This window comes from Bos taurus, chromosome 17 (assembly GCF_002263795.3).
Source record: "Bos taurus isolate L1 Dominette 01449 registration number 42190680 breed Hereford chromosome 17, ARS-UCD2.0, whole genome shotgun sequence".
Lineage (NCBI taxonomy): Eukaryota > Metazoa > Chordata > Mammalia > Artiodactyla > Bovidae > Bos > Bos taurus.
The window spans coordinates 71,342,010-71,366,212 of record NC_037344.1 but is presented as its reverse complement, the minus strand read 5'-3'; the positions used below and the strand labels follow the sequence as shown (position 1 = coordinate 71,366,212).

Genomic DNA, 24,203 nt, shown 5'->3' with positions numbered 1-24,203 from the left:
GAAAAGACTGGGGCCCCCAGCATCACCCTCGCGTGACACCACTCCCAGTGCTCGAGGCCAGAAAAAGCCAGAAGGCAGAAGAGTACCTGCTAGCGACTGAGGACAGGTCACCCCTGCCTGGGGCAACAGACCATCCCCCCAAAACAGGCCGCCAGGGATAATGGGAATGCAGTAAAGCGGCTACGTCTGAAGCTAACACGCAAAACTCACCAGGGTGCCTATAAACTGAAAACGCACAGTCAGAAGACATAACGACCTGCAGTAACATCGTGCTAAAACAGCAACCCAAAACATCAGGACTGGAATCCACACGACCGTGAGGAAACCACCCTATGCTGAAGAACGCGGCAGGCAGCTCATCTACCCGGGGCGACTGAGCCTCCTGCGTGTCCCAGAGGGGGCTCCAAGTCAGGCTCCCGCCCTACAAACGCTCGGAGAAGCGGGTTACAAGCACAAACCCCACACCTACCGTGGCTGGGAGAAGCCCAGCGCACGGACCCCCGCCTGTGCACTGTCACGCCGCCGGCCGGCCTCGCTGTGGAGAGCAGGCTCCGTCAGAGGGCCCCCACCTGCCTCGTGCCAGGCGCACTGCAGGAGCTCCACCCTGAGTCTGCAACCACAGGACGAAGGCTGCTCGAGCCTCGGAAAGGCTTTCCAAGCATAATGAACAAATGCACCACCGTGTGAAAACATCAAGAGATTTGATGCGCTAAAAATTCAAAACTTCTGTACATCAAAGAAAACAGAAGCTGCAATTTATTTTTTTTTTCAGAAGCTGCAATTTAAAATCAGAAAAAACTGACAAAAGCACTTGAGTGGGAAAAGATTAAGACCTTTAATTTATCAGAAGCGTCCAAACCAAAAAGAAAGCACATTCCGCCAACAGGAAGCTGGGCAAACATCAAGTCACTCCTGCGCGGGCAGCAGCAGCTCCCGGGCAGCCAGCCGGCCTCGTCTCAGCCCAGCTCAGCGTGGTGCCTCCTCAGCAGGTGCCCATCCCTCCGGGGCTGTGGGCAGTGGGGGGGGTGGTGGTGCTGTCCTCTCACCCAGAAGCTCCAGACCACAAAGCAGGAGCACCTGAGCCCCTGGGTGGCCCCTCCCTGGACACACTTGGCTGCCCCCTACCCCCAGTGAGGGCACCGAGGGCATCGCAGCTCCTCCCCGTCCTCACGCAGGGCTGCCTGACCTCCTCTCCCCTCCTCCTCACTCCCTGCCTCCCCTTCTGGTTCCACTTGCTCCCAGCCACACCTCTTATCTGTTTTCCAGTTCACGAAGCCTGAGAGAAGCCGGGGCTCCCTTCCCAAACCCAAGCGGAAGGCCCCAGGGAGGTAACGAGTCTGAGGGAGGAGCTGCCAGCCCAGCCCGCACCGCCCAGCACGCCCCGGGCATTCTCCTCCACGCCCACATGCCGGGCAGGACGCCCACACGCCCGAGCTTGTGAGGCCCCACAGCAGGCCTCTGGGGCAAGGGCGAGCATCCGGCCGGGATGAGATTCGGGAATGCCCTGCCCCACAGACGCCACGCCCGGCTAGGCCCTGGGCGCTGGGGGCGGGGCATGCAGGGGCTGAAAGCGCACACAGGCCTCACCCACGCTCACTCCTTCCCCTCAGCGGCGCGACCCTCCGGGGCTGGTTAGCTCACCGTGCTTTTGTTTTGTCGATGTACACGGGTTTCAGCTAGTTTTATCCGTACTCAACAGTTAATTTTAAAACCAGTAAAAGAAGACCAAGCAATAAAGTAGAAAAATGCATTTAGAAAAAAAGAAAATAAAAAGCAAAAAAAGGCAGATGGACCATCAGGTGAATGGATGGCTGAGCCCGACTAGCCACGCGAGGCTGAGAGCCAAAGGCGGGGTTCCCTTGAGCGCACCTTCTGACCACCTTCGCCCACTGCCGCTTCGGGGAGGAATTCGCTCCGCTTCCCTCAGAGGAGACGGCAGAGGGCGCGGGCGAGGCGGGAGCACTCACCTGCAGCAGCAGCAGCTGGGCCGGCCTCTCGGGCACGGACGTCATGAACTCCAGGTGCTTGGCGCGGTCGCAGCCGCTGGGACGCAAGGTGGGGCGCAGCAGGCGTACGACGGCGCGGTGGTCGCCGGCCTCGTACAGCCGCTGGGCCTCCTCCAGAGACTGGCACCGCTCCAGTGACCGCAGGTTCTTGTCAATCTGGAAAAGGCCCGGATCACTGGCTGACCAAGCCGTTGCGGGCCCCCTGAGGCGGCCAGGGTTCTGCCCTTATCAGACGCAGACAAGAGGCATTCACAGCAAGCGGCTGCTTTACAGACAGTACCTCTGTGAGGGTCAAGGCGTTCCAGTCTCCAAAGAACAAATACACCGAAAAACACAACTACCCCAAAAGCACAGACTCCAGACAGAGAGCGCCAAAACAGTTAGCCAGCCTCCCAGTCACACTTCAGCAACCCAGACCCCTGGGCCGGGGTACGAGGCTTCAGAGACCAAGCAGGCCCCCGCCAGAGGCCAGCACCCACCACCGACCCCTGGAGCCCTCTCTGCCAGGAGGCCTGCGGGACAGGGGTAGCAGGCTGCTGCACTGGGCCTGGCCCTGAAGCCCCTCTGCAGGGCCTGATGGCCACCCTCAGCCCAAGGACGTGTCACAGACACGGAGCTGTGGGTGGGGGTCGGGGGCTGCACAGTGAGGACAGGAGGAGAACCACAGGCCGCTGGCCAGCCCTGGGCCAGAGCAGTGGTGGTCTGCTTCTGGGGGCTTCCCCTCAATCTGCTGGAGCTGCCCCCACACACGGGCCTGGGGACCAAGCAAAAACCCTCCCCACCCCCAGCAGACACCCCCCACCCTGTTCCGGCCCCCGGCCCCCGGCCCCCAGCAGGTGCTCCATCAGGGTGGAGCCTTCAAGTCCACGGCACCCTGAACACCAGGGCTGCCTCTCCCAGGCCCCCTCCCGCCCTGTCTCCTAGTCCGCACGGACAGGTCCGGCCTTTGACAGGAAAACACCGTCAAGGAAGCTCTGCTCACCTCCTCCAGGGAGACCACGGAGTCGTTGTGGAGGTTGGGCAGGCGGATGACCACGTCTCTCTGCTCAGCCCCCGCTGCGGCCTGAGCAGCGGCCGAGCTCTGCAGCATCTCCGTGCAGATGTCGTAGTTCTCCAGGGCCTGCTCCATGTCTCCCTGGGCAGAGGAGGCGCACTCACCGTGCTCGCCAGGGCCTGCCTCCTAAGCCCCTCACATGGGGGGCACCATGGGGGTGGGCTGGCCAATGCCCACCTTCCCCCCTACACAGCAGCTGGCCAGAGTGGGGCTCAGCACGTATCTGCTGAATGGGTGAATGAACGAATGATTCACACCAGGGCCCCAGGGGGCACGGTGACCCCTGTGGCCGGGGCACGCGGCCCAGAACCTGTCCAGAGCTCAAGCGAAGGTGGCAGAGTTGTGACTCGACTGGCCCTGCCCCACTCCAGAACCAACTGAAGGGTGCCACGGTGTTCAGGGGGCTGGGGGCCAGTTAGCCTGCCCCGGTGCTCCACACAGCTCTCGGGAAGCACAAGCAAAGGGCCAAGGCTGCAAGGCAACCTCTCTAGGTCTGTGGGGCCCACGAGACCCTCCCGCTGCTGTGGCTAGATGGGCGGTGGGCGTGCTGGCTCCAGGGGCCTGACGTCCCCCCAACACCCCGCTTCCTGAAGCCGAGCCCAGTGCCCAGGTGCCACCGGGCGTGTGCACACATTCTGCGTCACATGGCCAGCCCCTCCCCTCCTTGCTGGGTGCCCAGGCTTCCTCCCCAAGCAGCTGCCCCTGGACCAACCTGTAGCGCCAGGAACCGAGCCTTCAGCCAGTACACGCGGACCACAAACTCCAGCCAGCCGTCCTCGAACAGGTCCCGCTGGGACGAGGCAAACGACAGCTGCAGGAGGTCCCCCAGGAAGTGGGCCCCTGGGAAGTCGGGGCCGAACCTGCCATTCAGCACGCCTGCGGGGCAGTTCCGAGGAGACACTGAAAACCGTCAGGCCGGAAGGAGTCAACCTCGTGAGCGGGGCCCAGATGCCCTCCTGCTCGCTGAGGCCCTGAGCCCGCGGAGCCACATGGCCCCAAGTGGCCGGCGTCAGAGCCCAACAGGCCCAACAGGGATGCAGAAACCCTGGGCTCGTGGCCCTCACCAAGCGGACTGAGCTGGCGTATCTGGGGACACGCAAGGCGTCCTGTGACGAACTGAGGAAACGGAGATGGCACGGCCCTCGTCCCGAGTCACCAGCAGGTGGGTGGCTCCTGTGGGGCCCAGCCACTTCTCAGAGACCCAGGTCTTTCCTGGCCTGATGAAGTGACCTAGGAAATGTGCTCCTGGAGGAGTGACTCGGTCCCCGGCTCCTGCCCACTCCAGAAAGTGGACCTCCAGGGAACACGGAAGGGGCCTACCTGCAGAGCTCCGGCCCTTGGTCAGCAGCCACTGGTCCAGCTGCAGCTCCATGCAGGAGAGGGACATCAGCATCATCTCCTGCAGTACGGGTGCGGGGTCAGCAACGGGGCCCAGGGCCAAGGGTGGGGACAGAAGAAGCCTCAGCTAGACTTGACCCTGATGGGGACGCCACTCTGCTCTCTACCGGCTATCCATTCCGTGAGTCCTAACCAGTGGCTGCTGCTGGATCTAAGGACAGACAGACGGACCTCCCTGGGACGGACTCAGGAACACCGGTGAGACCCACCCGCCTCTGGTCCTGGGGACCATCCCATGCAAGAGGTGGCCCTGCCACCAGCCAAGCACAGGCCTTCAGCCCTGACAGCGCCCGGGGTGGGTGCATGGCTCCCCCGCACACCAGGAAGCTGAGGCTCAGCAGTAAGGAGGTGCCAGCCCAGCCAAGGGGGCACAGCTAAGAAGTGACCAAGCAGTCCGTCCAGGGACCAAAGCTCGGCACCGCCACCGCTCCACCCTGCCCCGGGGGAGCAGACCCGGGCAGATGCTGCCAAGAGGCAGTCCCAGGAGTGTCCCAGGAGAGGCTGCTGCCCAGGGGCCCCTGAGCACCTGTGAGCCGGGGCTCCTCCACCTCTGGGAGCCCTGAACGCCCCAGCATTGCCCCTAGAAGCAGCTGTCCTCCTCCAAGGAAGAGGGGCCAGAGCGCCCCGCAGACCCACCTGGATGTGCCGGTTGCTGCAGTCCCTGAGCAGCGGGTTGGGCAGGCTGGCACTGTGCCTCCGCCAGCTGTGGTAGGTGCTGAGCACGACCTCCGCCAGGCCCGGCGGCCAGCGCAGCAGGAACCTGTGGCCCATGCTCTTCAGGAAACGCATCATCAGCTCCAGGATGCCCCCATTGCTCAGGTTCCCCAGCAGGAAGGCCTGCACGTCCTGCTCCTCTGCAGGAGGGGCCCAGCGTGAGGGCGGGGGCCCGAAGGGAGGGGAGGGCCGACATGGGGGGGCCCGACGGGAGGGGGGGCCCCGACGTGAGGGGCGGTACCGACATGGGGGGCTGACGGGAGGGGGGGCCCGATGGGAGGGGTGGGGCCTGAAGGGAGTCGGGGGCCAACACGGGTGGGGCCCGACGTGAGGGGGGGCCAACACGGGACCCAACTGCAAGGGGTGGGGTCCGATGGGAGGGGGGACCAGATGCAAGGGGGGCCCGACGTGAGGGAGGGGTACCCAACGTGAGGGGGGCCGACGGGAGGGGGGGGCCGACGTGAAGTGGGGAGGCCTGACGTGAGGTGGGGGGCCCGAAAGGAGAGGGGGCCCCAACGTGAGGGGGGGCCCGACGGGAGGGGGGACCAGATGCAAGAGGGACCCGACGTGAAGGGGGGAGGCCTGACATCGGGGGGGGGACCCAACGTGAGGGGGGGCCCTCATGATGGGGGGCCCGACATGAGGGGGGGTCTGACAGGAGGGAGGGGCCGACGTGAGGGGGCCCCGAAGGGAGGGGGGGACCCGACATGGGAGGGGCCCGACACGAGGGGGGACCCGACGTGAGAGGGCACCTGACGTGAGGGGGGGGCCCGACATGAGTTGGGGGGGCCGACGTGAGGGGGTCCTCCACGCCAGGCCTGCCTTCTTCGGGAGAGGAGGACAGCAGTGTGGCGAGCCCACGCCCCCCACAGCTGTGGGTGCACCTGTCTGAACCTCTAGGCCCGAGGGGGCACGGTCTCAGGCGGCAGAACAGCGCCCAGCGCTCAGCCACCCCCAACAGTGAGACGCACCATCGGACCAGCAAGGCCCGCGCCAGGCGGTCCAGCGCCTCAGCCGGCCGGGCTCAGAGCTCAGGTGGGACAGAGCCGGGCAGCCCTGGGCCACCCCCGGGCCCCCGCCCAGACATGCCCCCAGCAGCGCCCGTGGCCCCTCCTACCAGACTCCACGAACGTGGCCAAGTCGGAGGACAGCCTGTGGGGCCCCGTGCTGGGGAAGCTCTCCAGCTTGGCCTCTGGCGGGACTTCATAGCTGTTAAAGGGGTCGTCTTCCTCCTCAGGGTCCAGCTTTCTCAACCTGCAGGGAACACACCAGACTCACACCGGCCCGGCTGGCCCCAGGGAAGGGGGCTCCACTTCTGCGAGCCTTCGTGGCCAGGTCTGGCCCATGCTTGCCTTCACCCATCCCATTAGGTGGTCACCAGGCATCAGGCCAAGGTTGGAATACAGCCGGGGTTGCGGCGACCCCTGTCCACAGGAAGCTGACCTTCAAGTGGGAAACACAGAAAGGACCCACATAGGATTCATACCCACAGGGAACTGGAGACAGCGGCCGCAGGACTTCGCCTGGACAGCAGTCAGCCAAGCCTCCACATGCTGAGGCCAAAGCAGGCTGGGGGAGCAGGGGGGGCAGGCAGCACCTCCACGATGCCTCACAGTGCTCTGGGCTCAGGGGAGGGGGACCTCTCCTGGCAGACCCCCCAGGGACTCTGCTTTCAGTTGTCCCCGCCGCCCCCCAAGGATGCACAAATGCACCGCTGCCCTCTCTGGGGACCACACCCAGCAAGCCACTGTGAGCCCCTGCCAGCCATTCGAGGAAGCTGACGTGAAAACCACACAGGAAACCAGCAGTTGAAACTAAGGTAAAAGAGAAGGAAGACACTATTCCCCACCAGCAGGGCTGGGGAACAAGGACCCAGGCAGGGCAGCGGGAGGGGGTAGGGTGAAGCACCCCGGGGCTCCCGCCGGGAGGCCTGCTCTGCTCGGGAGGAAGCCACCTGAGAGCCCACGTCCTGCTCCCGCTGAGAACGGCTCCACTCGGGCACGTCCCTCTCCCCAAAGAAACAGAAAAGCAGAGAACTAGGAAAACCAAACCCTGTGGCCAGAGAGATTCACAAGCCACAGGAAGCTCCTGGCCGGCCCCGCCCTCGTCAGCCTGAATGCACCACCCTGGAGCCGACGGTCAGGAGCCAGAGCCAGCTGAGGACCCAAGAAGGATGCTCACAGACACACGGCCACCTACCAGACCCCAGGACCACAGGAGGGAGAAAACGGGGTAGAGTCTCACAGACACAGACACAGGGCACGGGAGAGGACACCCTGGCTTACGAGACGTGCCCCTCAAACGTCGGTGGGCAGAGAGAACCCGCCTGCTCTCTGCGCTCGGGCGGGGGTAGGAAGTCTAGTGCCGTACCCGGGAGAGCACAGGCACTGAGGCCCAGAGTGTCTGAGGGAGGGGACAGGGCAAGACAGCGGGGCCAGAGAAGACCCAGGGGACAAGCGCGGGGCGCAGACCCCTTTCCCCGGGCAGCCGGGCCCACCTCCTCCTGGGAGGCTTCTCTCAGGAGCCCGAGAAATGGGACGCCTCCCAAACCCGCCATCCACTTTCTCAAGCTCCAGGGACCCTGCGGAGCCTGGAGAAGCCAAGCGGGCACCTCCCTGAGCATGGGCCCCTCCCACGGGCTGTCCTGGCATCTGTGCCTGAACAACGGGAGGCCCAGGCGTGAGGCATGAGCAGGCAGCCCCCGCTCTGAAGACACGCGAGTCCCGCTTCCTGCCTTCAGGACGTTCGGAGGCCCCCATCCAGGGGCGGAGGAGGCACCCACAGGGGAGGGTGGCCCCAGAACCAGAGGTGGGAGGGAGGCGGGAGGCTGTGTGCTTCCTCTGCCGAGACCGACAGGCCGCACCTGGACGGCAGGAACTTCAGCAGCAGCTCCTGGAAGTCCACCTTCTCTTCCTTCTTGCACTTGGTGTTTCGGACGCGGGCAGACCGCCGCTTCGCCGTCTCCCCGCTCTCCTCGGAAATCTTCTTCCGTTTCACCCCTTTCTTGGATTTATCTCCCCCGGAGACATCACCTTTACAAAGAGAGCGAGTCGGAAGCTCAGGAGAGCTGGGCCAGGGAAACGCACCTCAAAGTGCTCAGTCCTTTTATAACCTGCCTGCGCGTTTAATGTGTGGCTCCTCGGACGTTCAGGAAATTTCCATCCCCTCTATCAAAACAGAGCCTGAGGAAAGGCCAGTTCACATCCCTTAACCTCACCCCTTTCTCACCCACAGGCCAGGCCTCAAGACTACTTTCCATAGCTACAGAATGCCAGGGTCTCAGGGTCAAAGCCCCCCCACTGGCTGTCCTGGGACGGGGCTAAGCAAGCAGCAGGCACCCTGACTGCCCAGGCCCAAGGCCCAGTGACAGGATGCGGGCAAGAGGGTCATGTGATTCATAGCAGACAGGTGTCACTCGTGATGAAGTTAAAAAGTTAGAAACCATTACATACATGTTCATTCAGAACCTTCTTCAGCTGCCACATAGGCTTTATCAGTGACACAGAAATCAAGAAAAGGCTCAGAAGCTTTGGTCCGAAGTGTTTTTGGAAGGCTCCAATGATGATAAAAATCAGTAATGCCATTCCAATGGACATGACCACAGACGGCAGTGACTGCTGGCTGCTGCTTAAGCTGGGAGTGTCAGTGCCCAGCAGCACAGCAGGCAGGGGCCTGAGGAACTGTCCCCGAGGCCAACCCCACCCCCAGGGCCCCACTGTGGAGGGAGGCCGGCCAGCAGCCCGGAGCTCTCCTGCAGGGCCAGGTGGTGGCAGGACCCGGCCTTTGGAGAGGGCAGGGCTCTCCAACTCTCACTGCTGCTCAGCAGATGGGGTCCCCTGAAGCCTTCCCCGGGGCCCGCTCACCGGTGGGGACGCCCGTCTCCAGCAGGCTGGGGCTGTGCAGTGGGAAGCTGGCCGTGGGCACGGGGGTGAACGTCAGCACAGGCTCTGCCACGGAGGCTGCAGGGCTGGCGCTGGCAGGGCTTGGCTGGAGCACGCTGACAGGCGCCACCTCCTCGGGGGACACAGGGCGCTGTCCAGGGTCCTGATAGTCAGACAGGTCGATCCTCTTGCCCAGGCTGGGCCGCGGGGGCTCGCACGTGGTGAGGTGGTGGTATGTGGCCAGCAGGCTCTCACCGAGGCACTTCCAGCTGCAGGGAAAGGGTCACCACGCAGGCTCAGCACACACCACAGGGGGCCCAGAGCCCAGGCCGCCATCCCTGTGAGGGCGGGGGGCCAGGGCGACTGACCGCTGAGGTGGAGCCGCTGGGCTGGAGTGGAGCCCACACGCCCCGCACTCCACGCAGGAGCCCCAAGGCATCTCAGCCCCACCAGGCAGGGGCAGCTGCGGGCTCACGCGATAAGCCCTTCTAAGCAAGGTCCCGTCTTTACCGCCCGGTAGGCTCGCCCTGCGGCGGCCACTCGTCTGATTTCCTGGGGGAGGGCTACTGACAGGGATGTGCTCCAAAGGGGCTCAACAGCTCCTGGGCTGGAGCCTGCTGGGCACAGGCCGAGAGCGTGTGTGCCACCGTGAGCCAGCGTGCCGCGTGCTGTGTTGTGCTGAGGTGCGCCATGGCCACGTGGCCCGCTGTCTGTCCTGTGTTCTACGTGTCATCCCGTGTCGTGTTGCGTGCCATGTGGTGTTGCGGTATGACAAAGTGTGGCATAAGGTACCCATCCACCCATCCCTGAACAGCTTCCCAGGCCCTTAGACTAAAAACCAAGGCCTCCACCTGTCGCCATGGTGCTGCCTGCCGGACGTCACTGCCCCACCCCGCCCAACACACCCTCAGCTGCGTAGCTTCGTTCAGTTCTGCAAACAAAATCACAGCCCACACGCTGCCGGGCCTTTGCACCGGCTTCCCCCTGCCTGACCCATGCCCACTCCAGCTCTGGCCCTAAACCCTCTCCAACCCACACAGCAGCGTGGCCCCATTGTGAGCGTGGACTCTCGAGCAGGACACCAGGCCCTGGGGTGGGCTCCCCACCCACCCTTAGTCCCTCAGAGCCCTGAGGGCCCCCGTCCGCCGCCCCCTCTCTCCTGGGGCGGGCGGTGAGCGGGGCTGACAGGAGCGTGGCAAGCGGCAGGTAGAAGACGGCATGGACCCAGGAATCCAGGCAGGGGAGGCCCGGATCATGTCCTGCGGCCACCTGCCCGTGTGTGCCCCGTGTCCCCGCCCATGCAGCGCCCAGCGGCCGCCTGGCACCCCGGACAACCTACGTGAGGAAGGGGATGGGCTGCAGCAGCTTCAGGTCCGGCTCCTTCTCGCGCACCGTCAGCGCCTGCCGCCTCCTGCGCAGCCCCAGGGCCTCGTCCACGATGGCCTGCGCCTCGGCCGCGCTCACCGACACCTCGTGGATGGACATGTCACTGAGAGTGCAAGGGACAGAGGCGTGACCGGGGCACAGCGCCACGGTGCAGATCCTACATGCCGGCGTGCAGTTAACACCCTGTGGTCTGTGTTAATTCTTCCCACAAATAAAATTACCACTTGGGCTGGAAAGGGCAGTAATTAGCGTCCTTAACACCCATGTACACAGCGTGACTAACGCCCTTTAATCTGCTCACAACCGGGCAACGGGCCTTCATCCACCTCAGCAGGACCGCACTGACAGCAGAAAAACCACACGCTACTCCCATCCTTTGCTGAAGAGCTTATAAGGATTTAACTATCCCACACTGCCCATCCAAAAACAGCCCTCAGAGCAGCCAAGCTCACCAAAGCCCATGGAAGTCAACAGCAAGGGCGGGAGCTTGAGGCCCCGGCGTGCCTCCCACGGACACACCTCTGCCAGCAGAGGCCCCTCCCTGCAGGGCTCCCCGGCACTCGTGGGCTCATCACCCGCCTCCCCAAAGAAGGGCAGTCCCGTCGGACGGGTGGGAACAAGAGACACGGTCTCCTGACACATAAACACCGGGACAAATGACCACTAACTCCCAGTGGAAAACTCCCGGGGCCAAGCTGACACCACGGACGGGGGGAGTGGCGAGGGAGGCAGCCCAAGCTTGGCAAGCTGCCAAGGGGGGACTTGGGAGCCAGAACACGAAAGAGGCAGGAGAGCGGGCCAGGGAGAGGTGGGGACTCCAGTGAGGGCGCTGGGGAGCCAGGGAAGCGGACAGGGCAGGGCCAGCAGGGCCAGCCCAGCGCCTGCCGGGCCCAGGCCCACTCTCCTCCCGGGGAGGGAGACAGGAGGACTGGGCGGTCAGGCTGCAAAGGGCCCCATCCCGGAGGCAGGCAGGGCGGGTCAGAGGCGGGCCGGGCAGTGCGGAAAGCCCAGCCTCGGAGAGGGGAAGGCGGGCAGCAAGGCGGACAGAGGCAGCCCTGAGAGCCTGAAGCAGAGGCGCGGGCAGGACAGACCATAAGGGACCCACCACTGGAGGAACATGCGGAGGGAGTCCTGGCGGAGGCATGGCTGCTCCTGGAAGATCTTCTCCTTGAGCACCAGCCCCTTGCTGTAGCGGCAGTCCTTCTCCAAGGCCTTGCAGATGAAGTACAGGCACGCTGGAGAAGAGAAAGGCGTGACCTCGGGCTGCACTCTGACACCCTGGCCTTGCCAGCGACGCCAGGGAAGGGGCCCTGCTCTGGGGCCCAAGAGACGCCGGGGAAACAAGGATGCGACACTACCTGGACCCATCCAATCAGGAACCGCTTCTGAAAATAGTAACCCCGAGGCTGCCGGGGAGGGGAGGACAGGCTGGACAACCTCTCTGGGAAACAGCGGTGGTGGGGGGGGGTGGGGGGCGGTGTCACACACAGACCCTTGACCCAGCAAACCCACCCTACAGGGCCCAGCTGCCTGCAAACCGGAGCACTACTGCCAGCTCGCTCTGCTCTGGATGGGATGGCCCAGGGCCCGGCCCAGCTCCACAGTCAGTGGGGATGCGAGGCACTCCCATCAGGAATGAGCAGAGAAGGACAGAGTGGGGAGAGGGGAGGAAAGCCAGGACGGAGCACCGGAGGGAGGGTGGAGCCAGGCCGCCCCGCCAGACACCCACTGAAGGAGAGCACGGCTCCCAGGGGAGGGGTGGGAGCAGAGAGAAAGACGGGGGCTGCAGCAGAGCTGCCGTGCCTGCAGCAGAGGGAGGCCTGCCTCCTCGGCTCAGGGACGGCCCTCCGCCCTCACAGGCACACACACCACTCAGTCCCCGAGGCCATCTTTTGCTCAAGACTGGTTTACCAAGCGCAGAGCCTGAGCCGGGGTGCAGAGATGGCAGAATACCGAAGGCCGGGCCTCCAGGGGGCGCCCGAGCTCCAGGACGAGCCCCAGGGAGACGGGAAGATGCAAGCACCAGAGTCAAAACAGGGAAACAGGGTGACACGCGGACGGCCACAGACGCACACGCACATCTGCGCTGGGACACGAGGGCCCGCGGCCGGAGCTGACCCCACGTGCGAGCCTGAGATGTTAAACGTGCAGAGAAGGGACAGACAGCAGAGGCCCCACAGCGGAGGCGGCGAGACGTGCCCGCCCCACCTGGAGGGGGCAGGGGCGGCTGAGCTGGCTCTGGGGACCTGGGGAGAGGCTGGGGTCGCCTCGGGCAGTCACCACAGGGAAGGGACCCAGCAGCTGGCCAGGTTCGAACACACGGAGCCAGGGAGGGGTGTGGGCCCAGCCTCCCAGCCTCCGCCACCCCGTCCTGCCCCACCCGCCCCTGGAAAGGGAAGGAAGAGCCGCCAGAGCCAGCCTCCTGGCTGAAACCTTCACCCAGGCTGGGTGCTGGAGCACGTCTGTGCCCGAGGCCAGCTCCCCTGCACCCTGTCCTGCCCAGGGCCCTCCTGCATAGCTGCCGGGAGGAGCCGGCCCAGGAGGCCCAGCACCCCGTCAGTGCCCACCTCGGGATGGCCCGCAAGGGGCCATGTGTCCCCCTGCAGAGCAGAGGGCCAGGCAGGGCAGCGAGTGACGCCACCACAAGGCAGAGGGGGCTGTTATCTGGCACAGGTGTTTCCAGCAGCCACGCGGCTCTACAGAGGGGGAAGCAGAAGCCGCTAGGAGAAAGGGCGCTTCTGGCACTGGGAGTGAGGCTGCAGCCGCCAGGCCATCCATCAGCAAATCACAGGAGCAGGCGTGGGGCAGGAGGCAGCGGGGGTGGGTAGGGGTGAAGGCTGAAGGGAGCCTGTCTTCCCACTACAGCACCAGCGGCAAACCGCGACCGAGGAAGAGAGCCAGCAGAGCCAGCAGAGCATGGTGGGGAAGCAAACGCGTCTCCATTTCCCCTGAATGCTGGGCAGACAGCCCTTGCACATCAACGCAGGCCCCGAGCTCAGCCAAGCTGCCCGCCCGCCTGCATGCCAACGCAGCGCGCGCAAAACTCAGCCGCGCCCCACTCACTGGTGTAGTCGCTGAGGGTGTACAGGACAGTGATGAGGTTGTCCAGGCAGGGCCAGTGGTCAGGGTTGCACCGCAGCCCTTCCTCAAACGCGTGGCGAGCCAGGGGCACCCGGATGAGCCTCAGGGCCACGTGTCCAATCTTATACCAGAGGTTGACGTCCGTGGAGTCCAGCATGACCGCCTGCAAGCAACGCCACAGACGCGTGCTCAGTCAGCCCCGCCCCTCCAGCAGGCGTCCGAGGGGACAGCCCCGGCCCAGCCCCCCAGAGTGCCCAGGGACGACAGGGGAGCCACTGGCCCCCAGGGGCTGCCCGAGGCCTGCGGGGAGCACCTCCAGGTAGAACTCCATGGCCGTCTCCAGGTCCTCCCGCTGGGCGGCCAGCTGCGCCAGGTTCTTGTATGTGGAGTACTTCAGCATCAGCCCAGGGTGCTTCAGCCCCTCCTTCTCATCACCAGACGGAACCGCCTGGGAACGTGGCAGAGAGGCGCAAAGTGAGAGCCAGGCCCTGAAGCCTCCGCAGGCCGTCAGCAGGGCCCCTGGCCTCCGTGCAGGCCTGGGGGCAAGTCCGGAACCACCCTCCACTGGAGAACAGTGTGGCCCCGGGGGTCTTTCAAGGACCCCTCCGCCCCCGCCCCAGCTCCAAGCACACAGACGAGAAAGGCCAGACCCCCAGGAAGCAGTTTGCAGGCCATCTGGGCAGCAAGACAGGGAAGGGACGCGTCCAGCACGCCTGTCACGCCTGAGGCCCGAGCGTGGATGGCAGCGTCCAGAGCACTGGCGCCCAGCCGCCTGGTGGCCCTACCATGCCCGGCTCTGACACTTCACGAAACATAAGGCCCCGAGCCATTCACACGGCCGCCTCCACACTGAGAGGGGACAGAGCGCCCCACCCGGTAGACTGTGACGCCCCAGTAGGAAGGGCATTTGGGGGTCTCTGTGCCTGCGACTGTTCCGCGTGCTTCTCCGGACTCGCCCAACCTCGGAGCACCCCCGCGAGGAGGGCGTTCCGCAGGCGGGAAAGCCCGGGGCACTCACCTCCCGCAGCAGGCGCGCCTCCAGCAGCTCGTGGTAGGCCTTGGCGGACTCCTCAAATCGGTCGTGCTTCTGCAGGTCCAGGGCCTTGTGGTACAAGGCAAACGCCTCTGCTTCCTGAAAACCAAGATGGGAGGCGTTTTCCAAGACCACAAAGGTGTGTCTCTTCGAGCCAACCGACCGCGCGTGCGGGGGCTGCACTCCAGGCCGTGTGAGCCGGCCTTGCTGCGGTGGGGACGGCCCTGAGGCCCCACCCTGCCAGGGGCTCACTGCTCAGCGGCCCCCCAGGTGGACACGAGCGAGGTGGGCTCAGCTGAGCCTGAACAGCAGCAGGCAGCGCGCCAAGGGCACAGCCCGAGCAAGGCCAAGGTCCCAGGAGCCCTGCTGACAGCTCCTGGGAGGGTGGCCACATCAGCCAGAACCACGCAGACCCCAGGAGGGCCAGCTGAGGAGGAGCCCGTGACCACACACCTGTGCCTCCTTTGTCTGGGTCTTGTGACTTTTAAAGCTTCCTTCATGGTCGTCTTCGACCGTGGAGCTGGCGTTTAAGGCTGCGATTCGGATCTAGAGGCAGAGGTGTGAGGGAGGAGAAGAGCTGCTTTTAGATAAAACGTGGCTCGTCTCGTCACTAACCTACAAGGCGCACAGCTCTCTGTAACACACTCCGCCTCAAACAGCTACGGCCTCCCCAGATGTGGGGCTGAGTGGACCACCCAGGGAAAGGGGACCTGGAACGTTCTGAAGGACCACGCCAACCTGCTTAGGGAACATGTCCACTACAGAAGGGACAGGCTGAGGACACCCAGCAGCAGCCTGATGCAGCAGAAGACCCAGGCATCGGGAAACTGACTCCAGTGACACGGGCTGTGTCTCTCTGCCACAGAGACGCGGCTCTGCCAGCTGGACACCCACACCCCCGAAGGTGCCCACAGCCCCACTCGGATGGCCTTCAGGGCCCACCCTAGCACCGCCCCTCGCCCGGGTTGGGGGGGGGGGGGAGGCGAGGCCAAGCACCAGCACATACCATCGTCAGAGCCTCTGGCGCCACCCGGCGGTGGCGGCGGGGCAGGGCGGCCCACGGGCTCCTAGGGAGGGAGGACAGGCTGAGGGGGGTCCAGAAGAGCCAGGCCACCAGGAACCGGGTCCAAAACCACGGCCTCTGGCTCCGGGCACACAGGCGAGCGCACCTCGGGACCGCCCTGTGGTCTGCCACCTGGGGAGCCCCTGGCCTAGGGACAGAGCGCCTGCCCTGGCCAGACAACTGGGGACACGGAGGAGTGAGTCTGACATGCCCCCAGGGCTCACTGCTCAGCACAAGTAGTAGATCGACAAACAGTTATTTCTTCAAAAGTTGAATAAAATGGAAACACAGGCAGCAGGTAGAGACCAGGTCGCCCGCCGGGATGGGGAAAGTGAAGGAGGAAGGCCTGCGCTAAGACTGGGGTGCAGGCGGCAGGTGGGAGGGGTGCAGGGGCCTGGAGGGCGAGAGGGCAATGCAAAAGAAAAAACTACGCGGAATACAAGGCAAAAACTTAGAGGCAGGCAGACCAGTGTGAAATCTGTAGAGAAACGACAGGACTGGTGAGGACGTGCAGAAATCCGACCCTCACACCCTGCAGGTGGGAATGAAGCAGTGAAGCCTGCTGGCAGTGGCAGTTGCTCAGAACGCTAGTCCACTCCCGAGGGAAACGGAGACAGGGCCATAGCAAAACTCGCCCACAAACGTTCACAGCAGCATTACTCATGACAGACTCCAGGTGGGAGCCACTCAAATGCCCATCAGCTGACAGATGGACACAGAAAATGTGGGATGTCCAGACAACCAATGGATTATTATCCGGTCACAAAACAGACCACAGTGCTGCACTTGCTACCACCTGGATGAACCATGAGGACACAGCCATTAAAAGAAGCCATCACCAATGCCACAGACCGCTGCTTCCATTTATGTGCAGCGTCCAGACTCCACGAGGCCACAGAAGCAGGAAGGAGGTGGGGGCCGGGGAGAGGGACAGACGGGGGTGACTCCTGTGGGGAACAGGGCTCCTTTCTGGGGTGGGAACAGTGGTGGAGGCTACACAGCTGTGTGGACAGGCCCACACTCACGGATCTGTGGGGTCTGGTAAAGGAAGACAGGGCAGGAGCCTGACTGCAGCGTGGGGAGCAGAGGGTACGCCCCAGGAGGAAACCCACAGAACTGAGCCCTCGGGGGCCTCCAGGGAGCAGCAGGGTGCCGGGGAACACCGGGCTCCAGCCTGAGGGGTGGGATGAAGACGCAGCACCACCAAACACTCCAGGGAGGGCAGAGCGAGGCGCCAGGAAACGGCGCACCCGGGGGTCAGCACAGAGCCCCGTGCGGGCCCAGCAGGCACTGAATACGAGCTCTACTCGTATAAAACAAAATGACACGACTCCCGCCAACAGAGCTCTCAGCTACGACCTCCACACGGGCTCTGTGTTCTCCAAGGGCTCTTACAAGGAAGGAAAAAGTACAGTCTCCTTCACAGACAAGGAAGACACAACCCCACTAGGTCGATAGCTATTTCATCTGCTGGCTTCTACATTTAAACAAGCAAAACATGCTGCTGATTAACTCTGGAAACTGGCTTCACCATCAACTACGCTGGGATGGACACTGTGATCACCAAACAGTCAGGGGGCGGCGGGAGGGGCATGGTAGGGAGCAAGAGAAAAGCACGTGCCAAGGGATTATGTATCGTCCAGAACACAGATCTTTTAAAATCCAACTATTTATTTTTGCATCAATAGGAAAATCATCCGAGTTAACCTCGTACAGCCTGGCATCCTGGTGTATTTGGGAGAACACTGACATTTCTTCGAATTCTAGAACTTTATACACATCTTATTTGGGAATATAACATACCTACCAATTCAGTGCACACATAAAGGAGAAACGGACATTTCATGTGGCCAAATAGGAGAAAACTTCATCAGTGGAACGCCTATGCCCGTCTCCACAAAATGTATACAGGTAACAGAATACGTTCGTAGTGGAAGATAAAGTATTCAGAATACGAACATTTCTAAAATCTTACCCCACAGGTAGAGCATGTTTGTGTTTTTTGGCCTAAAATGCATAATTTCTCTCTAATCATGAGAAAACAGCAGACAGCCTAAATTGAGCAATATTAGACAAAAAGTAGCAAGGCCAAGAAGTTAATAAAACACTGAATAACTTTAAGGACTAGGGTTGTGACTATGCAGAAAAATGACAGTTGAGTTAATAATATTGTATCAGTATGACTTTCCTTTTACTGACAATTGCACTAGGATTATATAAGATGTTAAAGTTAGGGAAGCAGGGGGAGAAACATTTGGAAACTCACTGCATCATTGTTGCAACTTTCCACTAAATCCAAGCATAGTTTATTTATTTATTTTTTTTCCAAGCATAGTTTAAAAGACAACCTCCAGAATGGGAGAAAATATTTGCAAATGGTGCAACTGACAACGAATTAATTTCCAAAATATACAAATACAGCTTACACAGTTCAATATTGAAAAATACACAATCAAAAAATAGGCGTAAGTTCTAAATAGACACTCCTCTGAAGAAGACATATAGGACTTCCTGGACACACAGCCCAGTGGTTAAGACTCCATGCTTCCAAAACAAGGACACAGGTTCAGTCCTCGGTAGGGGAGATGCCACATGCCAAGGGGCAACTAAGCCCGCGTGCCAGGACTACTGAGCCTGTGCCATGGAGTCCTCAACCCGCAAGCACTGCAGGCCAGGCACCCTGGAGACCGCGCTCCTAAACAGGAGAAGCCCCCACCGTGAGAAGCCCGTGCACAGCAAACGGAAAGCGGCCCCAGCTCACCCCAACTAGAGACCAGTCCACACAGCAACGGGGACCCAGCACCACCAAGAATAAAAACACAGACGCAAAAGACACACGGGGCTTCCCGGGTGGCTCAGACCGCGAAGAATCCGCCTGCAATGCGGGGACCTGGGTCACATCCCTGGGTTAGGAAGGTCCCCTGGAGGAGGGCATGGTGAGCCACTCTAGTATCCCTGCCTGTAGAGTCCCCACGGAAAGAGGAGCCTAGTGTGCTGCAGTCCATGGGGCCGAAGAGTCGGATGTGACTAAGCATGCAAAACACGCACGAAAATACATTTAACGTCACTAATTATTCAGTCAGTTCAGTCGCTCAGTCGTGCCCGACTCTTTGCAACGCCATGGACTGTGGCACACCAGACTTCCCTGTCCATCACCAACTCCTGGAGCTTACTCAAACTCATGTCCATAGAGTCGGTGATGCCATCCAACCATCTCATCCTCTGTCGTCCCCTTCTCTTCCTGTCTTCAATCCTTCCCAGCATCAGGGTCTTTCCCAATGAGTCAGTTCTTCGCATCAGGTGGCCAAAGTATTAGAGCTTCAGCATCAGTGCTTCCAATGAATATTCAGGACTGACTGCCTTCAGGATGGACTGGTTTGATCTCCCTGCAGTCCAAGGGACTCTCAAGAGTCTTCTCCAACACCACAGTTCAAAAGCATCAATTCTTCGGCGCACAACTTTCTTTATAGTCCAACTCTCACATCCACACATGACCACCGGAAAAACCACAGCTTTGACTAGATGGACCTTTGTTGGCAAAGTAATGTCTCTGCTTTTTAATATGCTGACTAGGTTGGTCATAGCTTTTCTTCCAAGGAACAAGTATCTTTTAATTTCGTGGCTGCAGTCAGCATCTGCAGAGATTTTGGATTCCCCCAGGGCAAAGCCTCTCACTGTTGCCATTGTTTCCCAGGCATCATTAAAAGGTCTACAAACAACAAGCGCTGGGGGGCATGGAGAAAAGAAAACCCTCTCACCCTGTTGGCGGGAATGTAAGCTGGTGCAGCCGCTACTGAGCACAGTCTGGAGGTTCCTTAAAACACTAAGAACAGAGCTACCACATGACCTTGCATTCCCAATCTTGGGGATGGGGGGTGGCGGGGGACGATGGACCTAATCTGAGTTTGCTTTTCAACTATTAAAAAATGTAAAAACCATCCTCTGCTCTTGGGCTGTAGCAAAACAGTGGGCTAGTGAGCAAAGAATGATTTCTACATTTTCAAATGGCTGAAAAACTTCGGGACACATGAAAATTACATAAAACTTACATAAGACTCAAACTTCGGTGTCCTTAAACAAGATGTTATGAAAACACTGCCCCACTCTTACATACTGTCTTTGGCTGTGTCTGAAGTACAAGACAATGCAGAGCCCCCAAGTACTTATATCACTAAAAGTATACACATTATAGTCACAAGACATAATAATATTATAAAAAAACAAAGAGGAGCCTGCTCACTGGAAAAGACAGTGATGCTGGGAAAGATTGAAGTTGGGAGAAGGGGACGACAGAGGATGAGATGCTTGGATGCCATCACCGATTCAAATGGACATGGGTTTGGGTGAACTCCGGGAGTTGGCGATGGATAGAGAGGCCTGGCGTGCTGCAGTCCTGGGGTCGCAAAGCGTCGGACACGACTGAGCAACAACCAAAAGGGCCACACGGAGGGAAGCCCAGCCGCGTGGAAGCCGCATACACAGCATGCCCTGCAGTGACCCAGGCCCCCGAGAAGTGAGAGGCCCCAGAGCCGCCTGCGCAGCGCCCCCCGCCGCGGTCCGGAGACTCGATCCGGCCCGGAGGCGGCGGGGCGGCCACGGCTTGCAGCCTGAAGCCGCCGGGCCGCGGGGGGAGCCGGGGACGCGGGATACCACCCGCAAGGGGCGCTCACCGCGCAGCACCGCCGCGAAGGTGAAATGGAAGGACGCGAGGCGGGGGGTCAGCGCGGGGCCCTGCGCCGCGACCGCCGTCCCCAGGCGAAGCCCCCCACTGAGGCCGCTGGGCTGAGCAGGGACCTGACTAAAGGCCCCCGCCAGGCCGCTCCGGCTCCCGGCCTCGGTCTCTTCGCGGCCGGGCCCCGCGCCCGCCGCACCTCAGGCTTCCGCCCCCACCCCAGCCCTCAGAGTCGCGCCCCAACCTCGGATCACCGCAACCCCGTCGCCCGCGGGCTCACCAGGCGTCTCCACAGCAACCGCCAGGGCGGCCGGACCCCCTGCGCCGGCCGGCTGCGCGCCTGACAACAAGGTGCGCTCCCATTGGCTCAGGCGCCGGCTCCGCCGGCCAATCAGAGAGCGCGCACGCGCCATCCGGCGCGCGGGGCCCTGGCTGCTTGCGGACGCGGCCACGCTCAGAGCTTCGAGCGCGGCTGCGGACTCGGCGCCAGCTCCCACCGGTCCTGTTATCTAGGAGGCGCTCAGTTGGAGGGGCCAGGCCCGCGGCCCTGCACAGTAGTAACAGTAACGCACTCCTGTTTCAGCCTTCGGACAGGTGCTGTGGAGACCGTGGCAACGTGGGGACACTTAAAGGGAACAAGGGAAAGAGCATCCTCGTTGACGTTGCCCGTGCCTCAACCTGTTCCGAAAAGGATTTGAAGCCTAAAAGGCACAGATACAAGCAACTCTTGACGCAGAAGAAAAAAGGGCAGACCTAAATGTAAAACCAGAAAGTGTAAAACTCTTAGAGGAAAACACAGGCAGAACCCTTGATGACATAAATCAAAGCAAGATCCTCCCTGACCCACCTCCTAGATTCATGGGAAGTAAAAAAAGTAAACAAGTGGGACCTGATTAAACTTAAACGCTTTTGCACAGCAAAGGAAAGGATAAGCAAGGTAAAAAGACAGCCCTCAGAATGGGAGAGAATAACAACAAATGAAAGTGACAAAGGATCCATTTCCACAGCATACAAGCAGATCTGAAGGGTTTCCGACACGCAGCCTGGGACCAGAGGGCAACGGTCTTGGGAGCTACGTGTTTTAGGAAGGGGCTTCACACTGGTTGACATTCATAGAGGCTTGAGTCCAGCAAGAATGATTTAAAGGACGAATGTTATGGCTTTCTCTTTGACTTAATAAAATCATGGTGAAGAACTCGTAGACAGTTAAGTACAATAAAGCTTTATTGATATGCCAGGAAGTACAAAAATAACTGAGTCACCAACCTTAATTTTGGGTATAATCGGATGGGAGGTGGTGGTGGTGGTGGGAGGGTTTAAACAGACCATAAACAGTTGGTTTCAAAGTTTCAGAGGTAATTTGCAACCTTGGATGCAGCTCTCACCCCTGAGTTTTATCACGAAAGATGTTCTGAAGTTGAAAAAAGATGGGGAGGGTGGTCCAAGCAGCAGGGAGCTGTGTGGCAAAGGTTTGAGCTGAGAAACAGTGCAGGCCATGCAGGAGTCTCATGCACTGCGGTGTTATCAAGGGGCAGAATGGGGGCCATGATGCCTGCATGCAGGGAGGGGCCGGTCCTCCCTGCAAACAGATACCCTCACTCACTGATGGGGATGAGACTGATGACGGGGAGACCAGATTGGATGCTGTTACCTTGTGGTCCTGGATAGGTTAGGCATGAATCCCTCCTTGAGCGCTTCAACCACTCATTTACATCCAACCCACAAACAGAGTATGTATACTGTATATGCATATTATATATATACTGTATAATCAAATATATATTGCAGTAATATAATGTGTGTGGCTGATATTAATTGGTATGGTTTGATGTGCTGTGATGATATATGTTCTATATACTGTATAATTATATATGTGTGACATATATTATTGTAGTACATTGGTTTGTGTTGGCTGGTATTAGCTGTGTACGTGTTGTATTGCTGTAATATATATTAATTAACATATTAATTATAAAGATTAATTCAAGTATATTATGTCAATAAGTTTATACTTGTTGCCATGTATAAATACATATATAAATACATTTTGCATTTAGATATATTTGTTTACCAAAATGAGATAAGGAGGTTATACATTTATTATTTAAATTTATACAGAGACCTAAACTAAACATTAGACCTAAATTAACATATCCCTAAATTTATGTTGTTAAAATGTAAATTTTAAAAATTTAAAAAATTAAATTGACAACTGCTTGACAATTCTTTTACCATAAAACCCCCATAGGTGTAATTGGGGTAGCCAGACAAAAAATTGGTTTTATGGCGAAACAGCCCCCCATAAATACTGAGGATAAAAATACTGAGGATAAAAAGCGATCTGCCTTTAGTCTTCCATCAGAAAATTTTAAACAGCCTTATTTATGGTTTCAGTGGAAGGAATGAAAAATAGCCCCACCCTTTGTCAAAAGTTTGTTAGTGCTGCTTTAGAAGATGTTAGAAGTAAATATGAACAAGTCTATATGATCCATTATATGGATGACATCTTAATTGCCCACCCTGATAGGGCTCATTTACAAACTGTCCTCCAGGATTTGACCCAGGCATTAACAGACAGAGGCTAAAAAATTGCCCCAGAGAAAATTCAAGTCAATCTGCCCATAACCTACTTAGGACAGGTTATCAGTTCAGAAACTGTAACTCATGTCCCATTAAAATTGAGAAAAGATCACCTTGTTACTTTAAATGATTATCAAAAACTTTTAGAAGATATTAATTGGATCAGACCTTATTTAAAATTAACCACTGCTGAATTAAAGCCTCTTTTTAATATTTTACGTGGGGATCCTGACCCAACTTCTAAAAGACAATTAACTGCTGAAGCTCAGGAAGCTTTAGACAAAGTAGAAGCAGCCCTATCTGATAGCTATGTAAAAAGAGTTAATTTACAGACAAACTGGCAATTCCTCTGCTTAGCTACTCCAACTGCGCGCCTACGGGAGTTTTATGGCAAAACGGCCCCCTAGAATGGGTCCATCTCCCCGCCCAAGCTAAAAAAATAGTGGCTTCTTATCCAGGATTGATAGCTACGTTGATATTAAAAGGAAAAAAGTGGAGCATTGAATTATTTGGTAAAGAGCCATCAGAAATTGTAATTCCATATAATAAGGAACAACTTGATGCTCTTCTAATGTTTGAAAATTGGCAGATTGCTATAGGAAACTATTTTGGTCAAAATTTTTGCATCATTTACCTTCACATGTTTTGCTAAATTTTATATCCAGACATCCAGTTATTTTTCCTGTCAGATGTAAACAATCTCCTATTCCGAATGCTCAGATAGCCTTTACTGACGGGTCAACAAATGGTAAAGCCTCCATAGTTACTAAAAATCACCAAAAGGTTTTAGAAACACGGGAAACTTCAGCTCAAAGAGCTGAAATAACAGCAGTCATAGAGGCTTTTGCTATGTTTGCAGATGAAGAATTTAACCTTTATTCTGATTCTCAGTATATTGTCAGGTTGTTTCCACACATTGAAACTGTGGTTTTTGTCTAAAAATAAAACTACCATATTTCATTTGTTAACTAAATTACAGCAACAAATTTGGAAAAGAAATAAAATATTTTTCACTGGACACATTCGGGCTCATTCCGGATTGCCCGGCCCTTTAAATGCCTTTAATGATTTGGCTGACTTAACCAGAAATACAGTGGCTACTGTGATTGAGGAGGCCAGAGCCTCTCACTCACTTCATCATCAATATGCTACTGCCTTAAGATATCAATTCCAAATTCCCAGAGAAACTGCTAGGGAGATTGTGCGTTCTTGCTTATATTGCCCCACTGTTTATAATAGTCTACCTATGGGAGTTAATCCTCATGGTCTCAAACCTAACGTACTCTGGCAGACGGATGTAACTCATGTCTCTTCATTTGGAAAACTTTTCTTTGT

At 58.7% G+C, this 24,203-nt stretch overlaps 1 protein-coding gene and 1 non-coding gene across 6 annotated transcripts in view; both read right to left on the bottom strand.

Annotated features, from left to right (window-relative positions):
* Nucleotides 1-20,633, bottom strand: part of CABIN1 (calcineurin binding protein 1) — a 71,566-nt gene extending 50,933 nt beyond the window's left edge. For 2 of the 5 annotated variants that reach the window (XM_010814262.4, XM_024977851.2), the window contains exons 1-16: nt 20,569-20,633; nt 15,560-15,620; nt 15,007-15,099; nt 14,539-14,652; nt 13,834-13,968; nt 13,503-13,683; nt 11,545-11,674; nt 10,393-10,542; nt 9,036-9,322; nt 8,036-8,204; nt 6,290-6,426; nt 5,095-5,312; nt 4,381-4,459; nt 3,773-3,960; nt 2,989-3,141; nt 1,968-2,162 (exon numbers count right to left, since the gene is read on the bottom strand). In XM_010814262.4, coding sequence (XP_010812564.2) covers nt 1,968-2,162; nt 2,989-3,141; nt 3,773-3,960; nt 4,381-4,459; nt 5,095-5,312; nt 6,290-6,426; nt 8,036-8,204; nt 9,036-9,322; nt 10,393-10,542; nt 11,545-11,674; nt 13,503-13,683; nt 13,834-13,968; nt 14,539-14,652; nt 15,007-15,099; nt 15,560-15,562 — 2,232 coding nt within the window. In that variant the 5' untranslated portion in view covers nt 15,563-15,620; nt 20,569-20,633. Of the gene's footprint in view, nt 1-1,967; nt 2,163-2,988; nt 3,142-3,772; nt 3,961-4,380; nt 4,460-5,094; nt 5,313-6,289; nt 6,427-8,035; nt 8,205-9,035; nt 9,323-10,392; nt 10,543-11,544; nt 11,675-13,502; nt 13,684-13,833; nt 13,969-14,538; nt 14,653-15,006; nt 15,100-15,559; nt 15,621-20,286 lie in introns of all 5 variants that reach the window. The other 3 variants (XM_059876452.1, XM_010814263.4, XM_010814264.4) reach the window with 3 other exon arrangements.
* Nucleotides 1,340-1,400, bottom strand: MIR2893 (microRNA mir-2893). Its single transcript, NR_036360.1, has one exon. It is a non-coding gene; the product is annotated as a microRNA mir-2893 (primary transcript).
* Nucleotides 20,634-24,203: the final 3,570 nt, after the last annotated feature.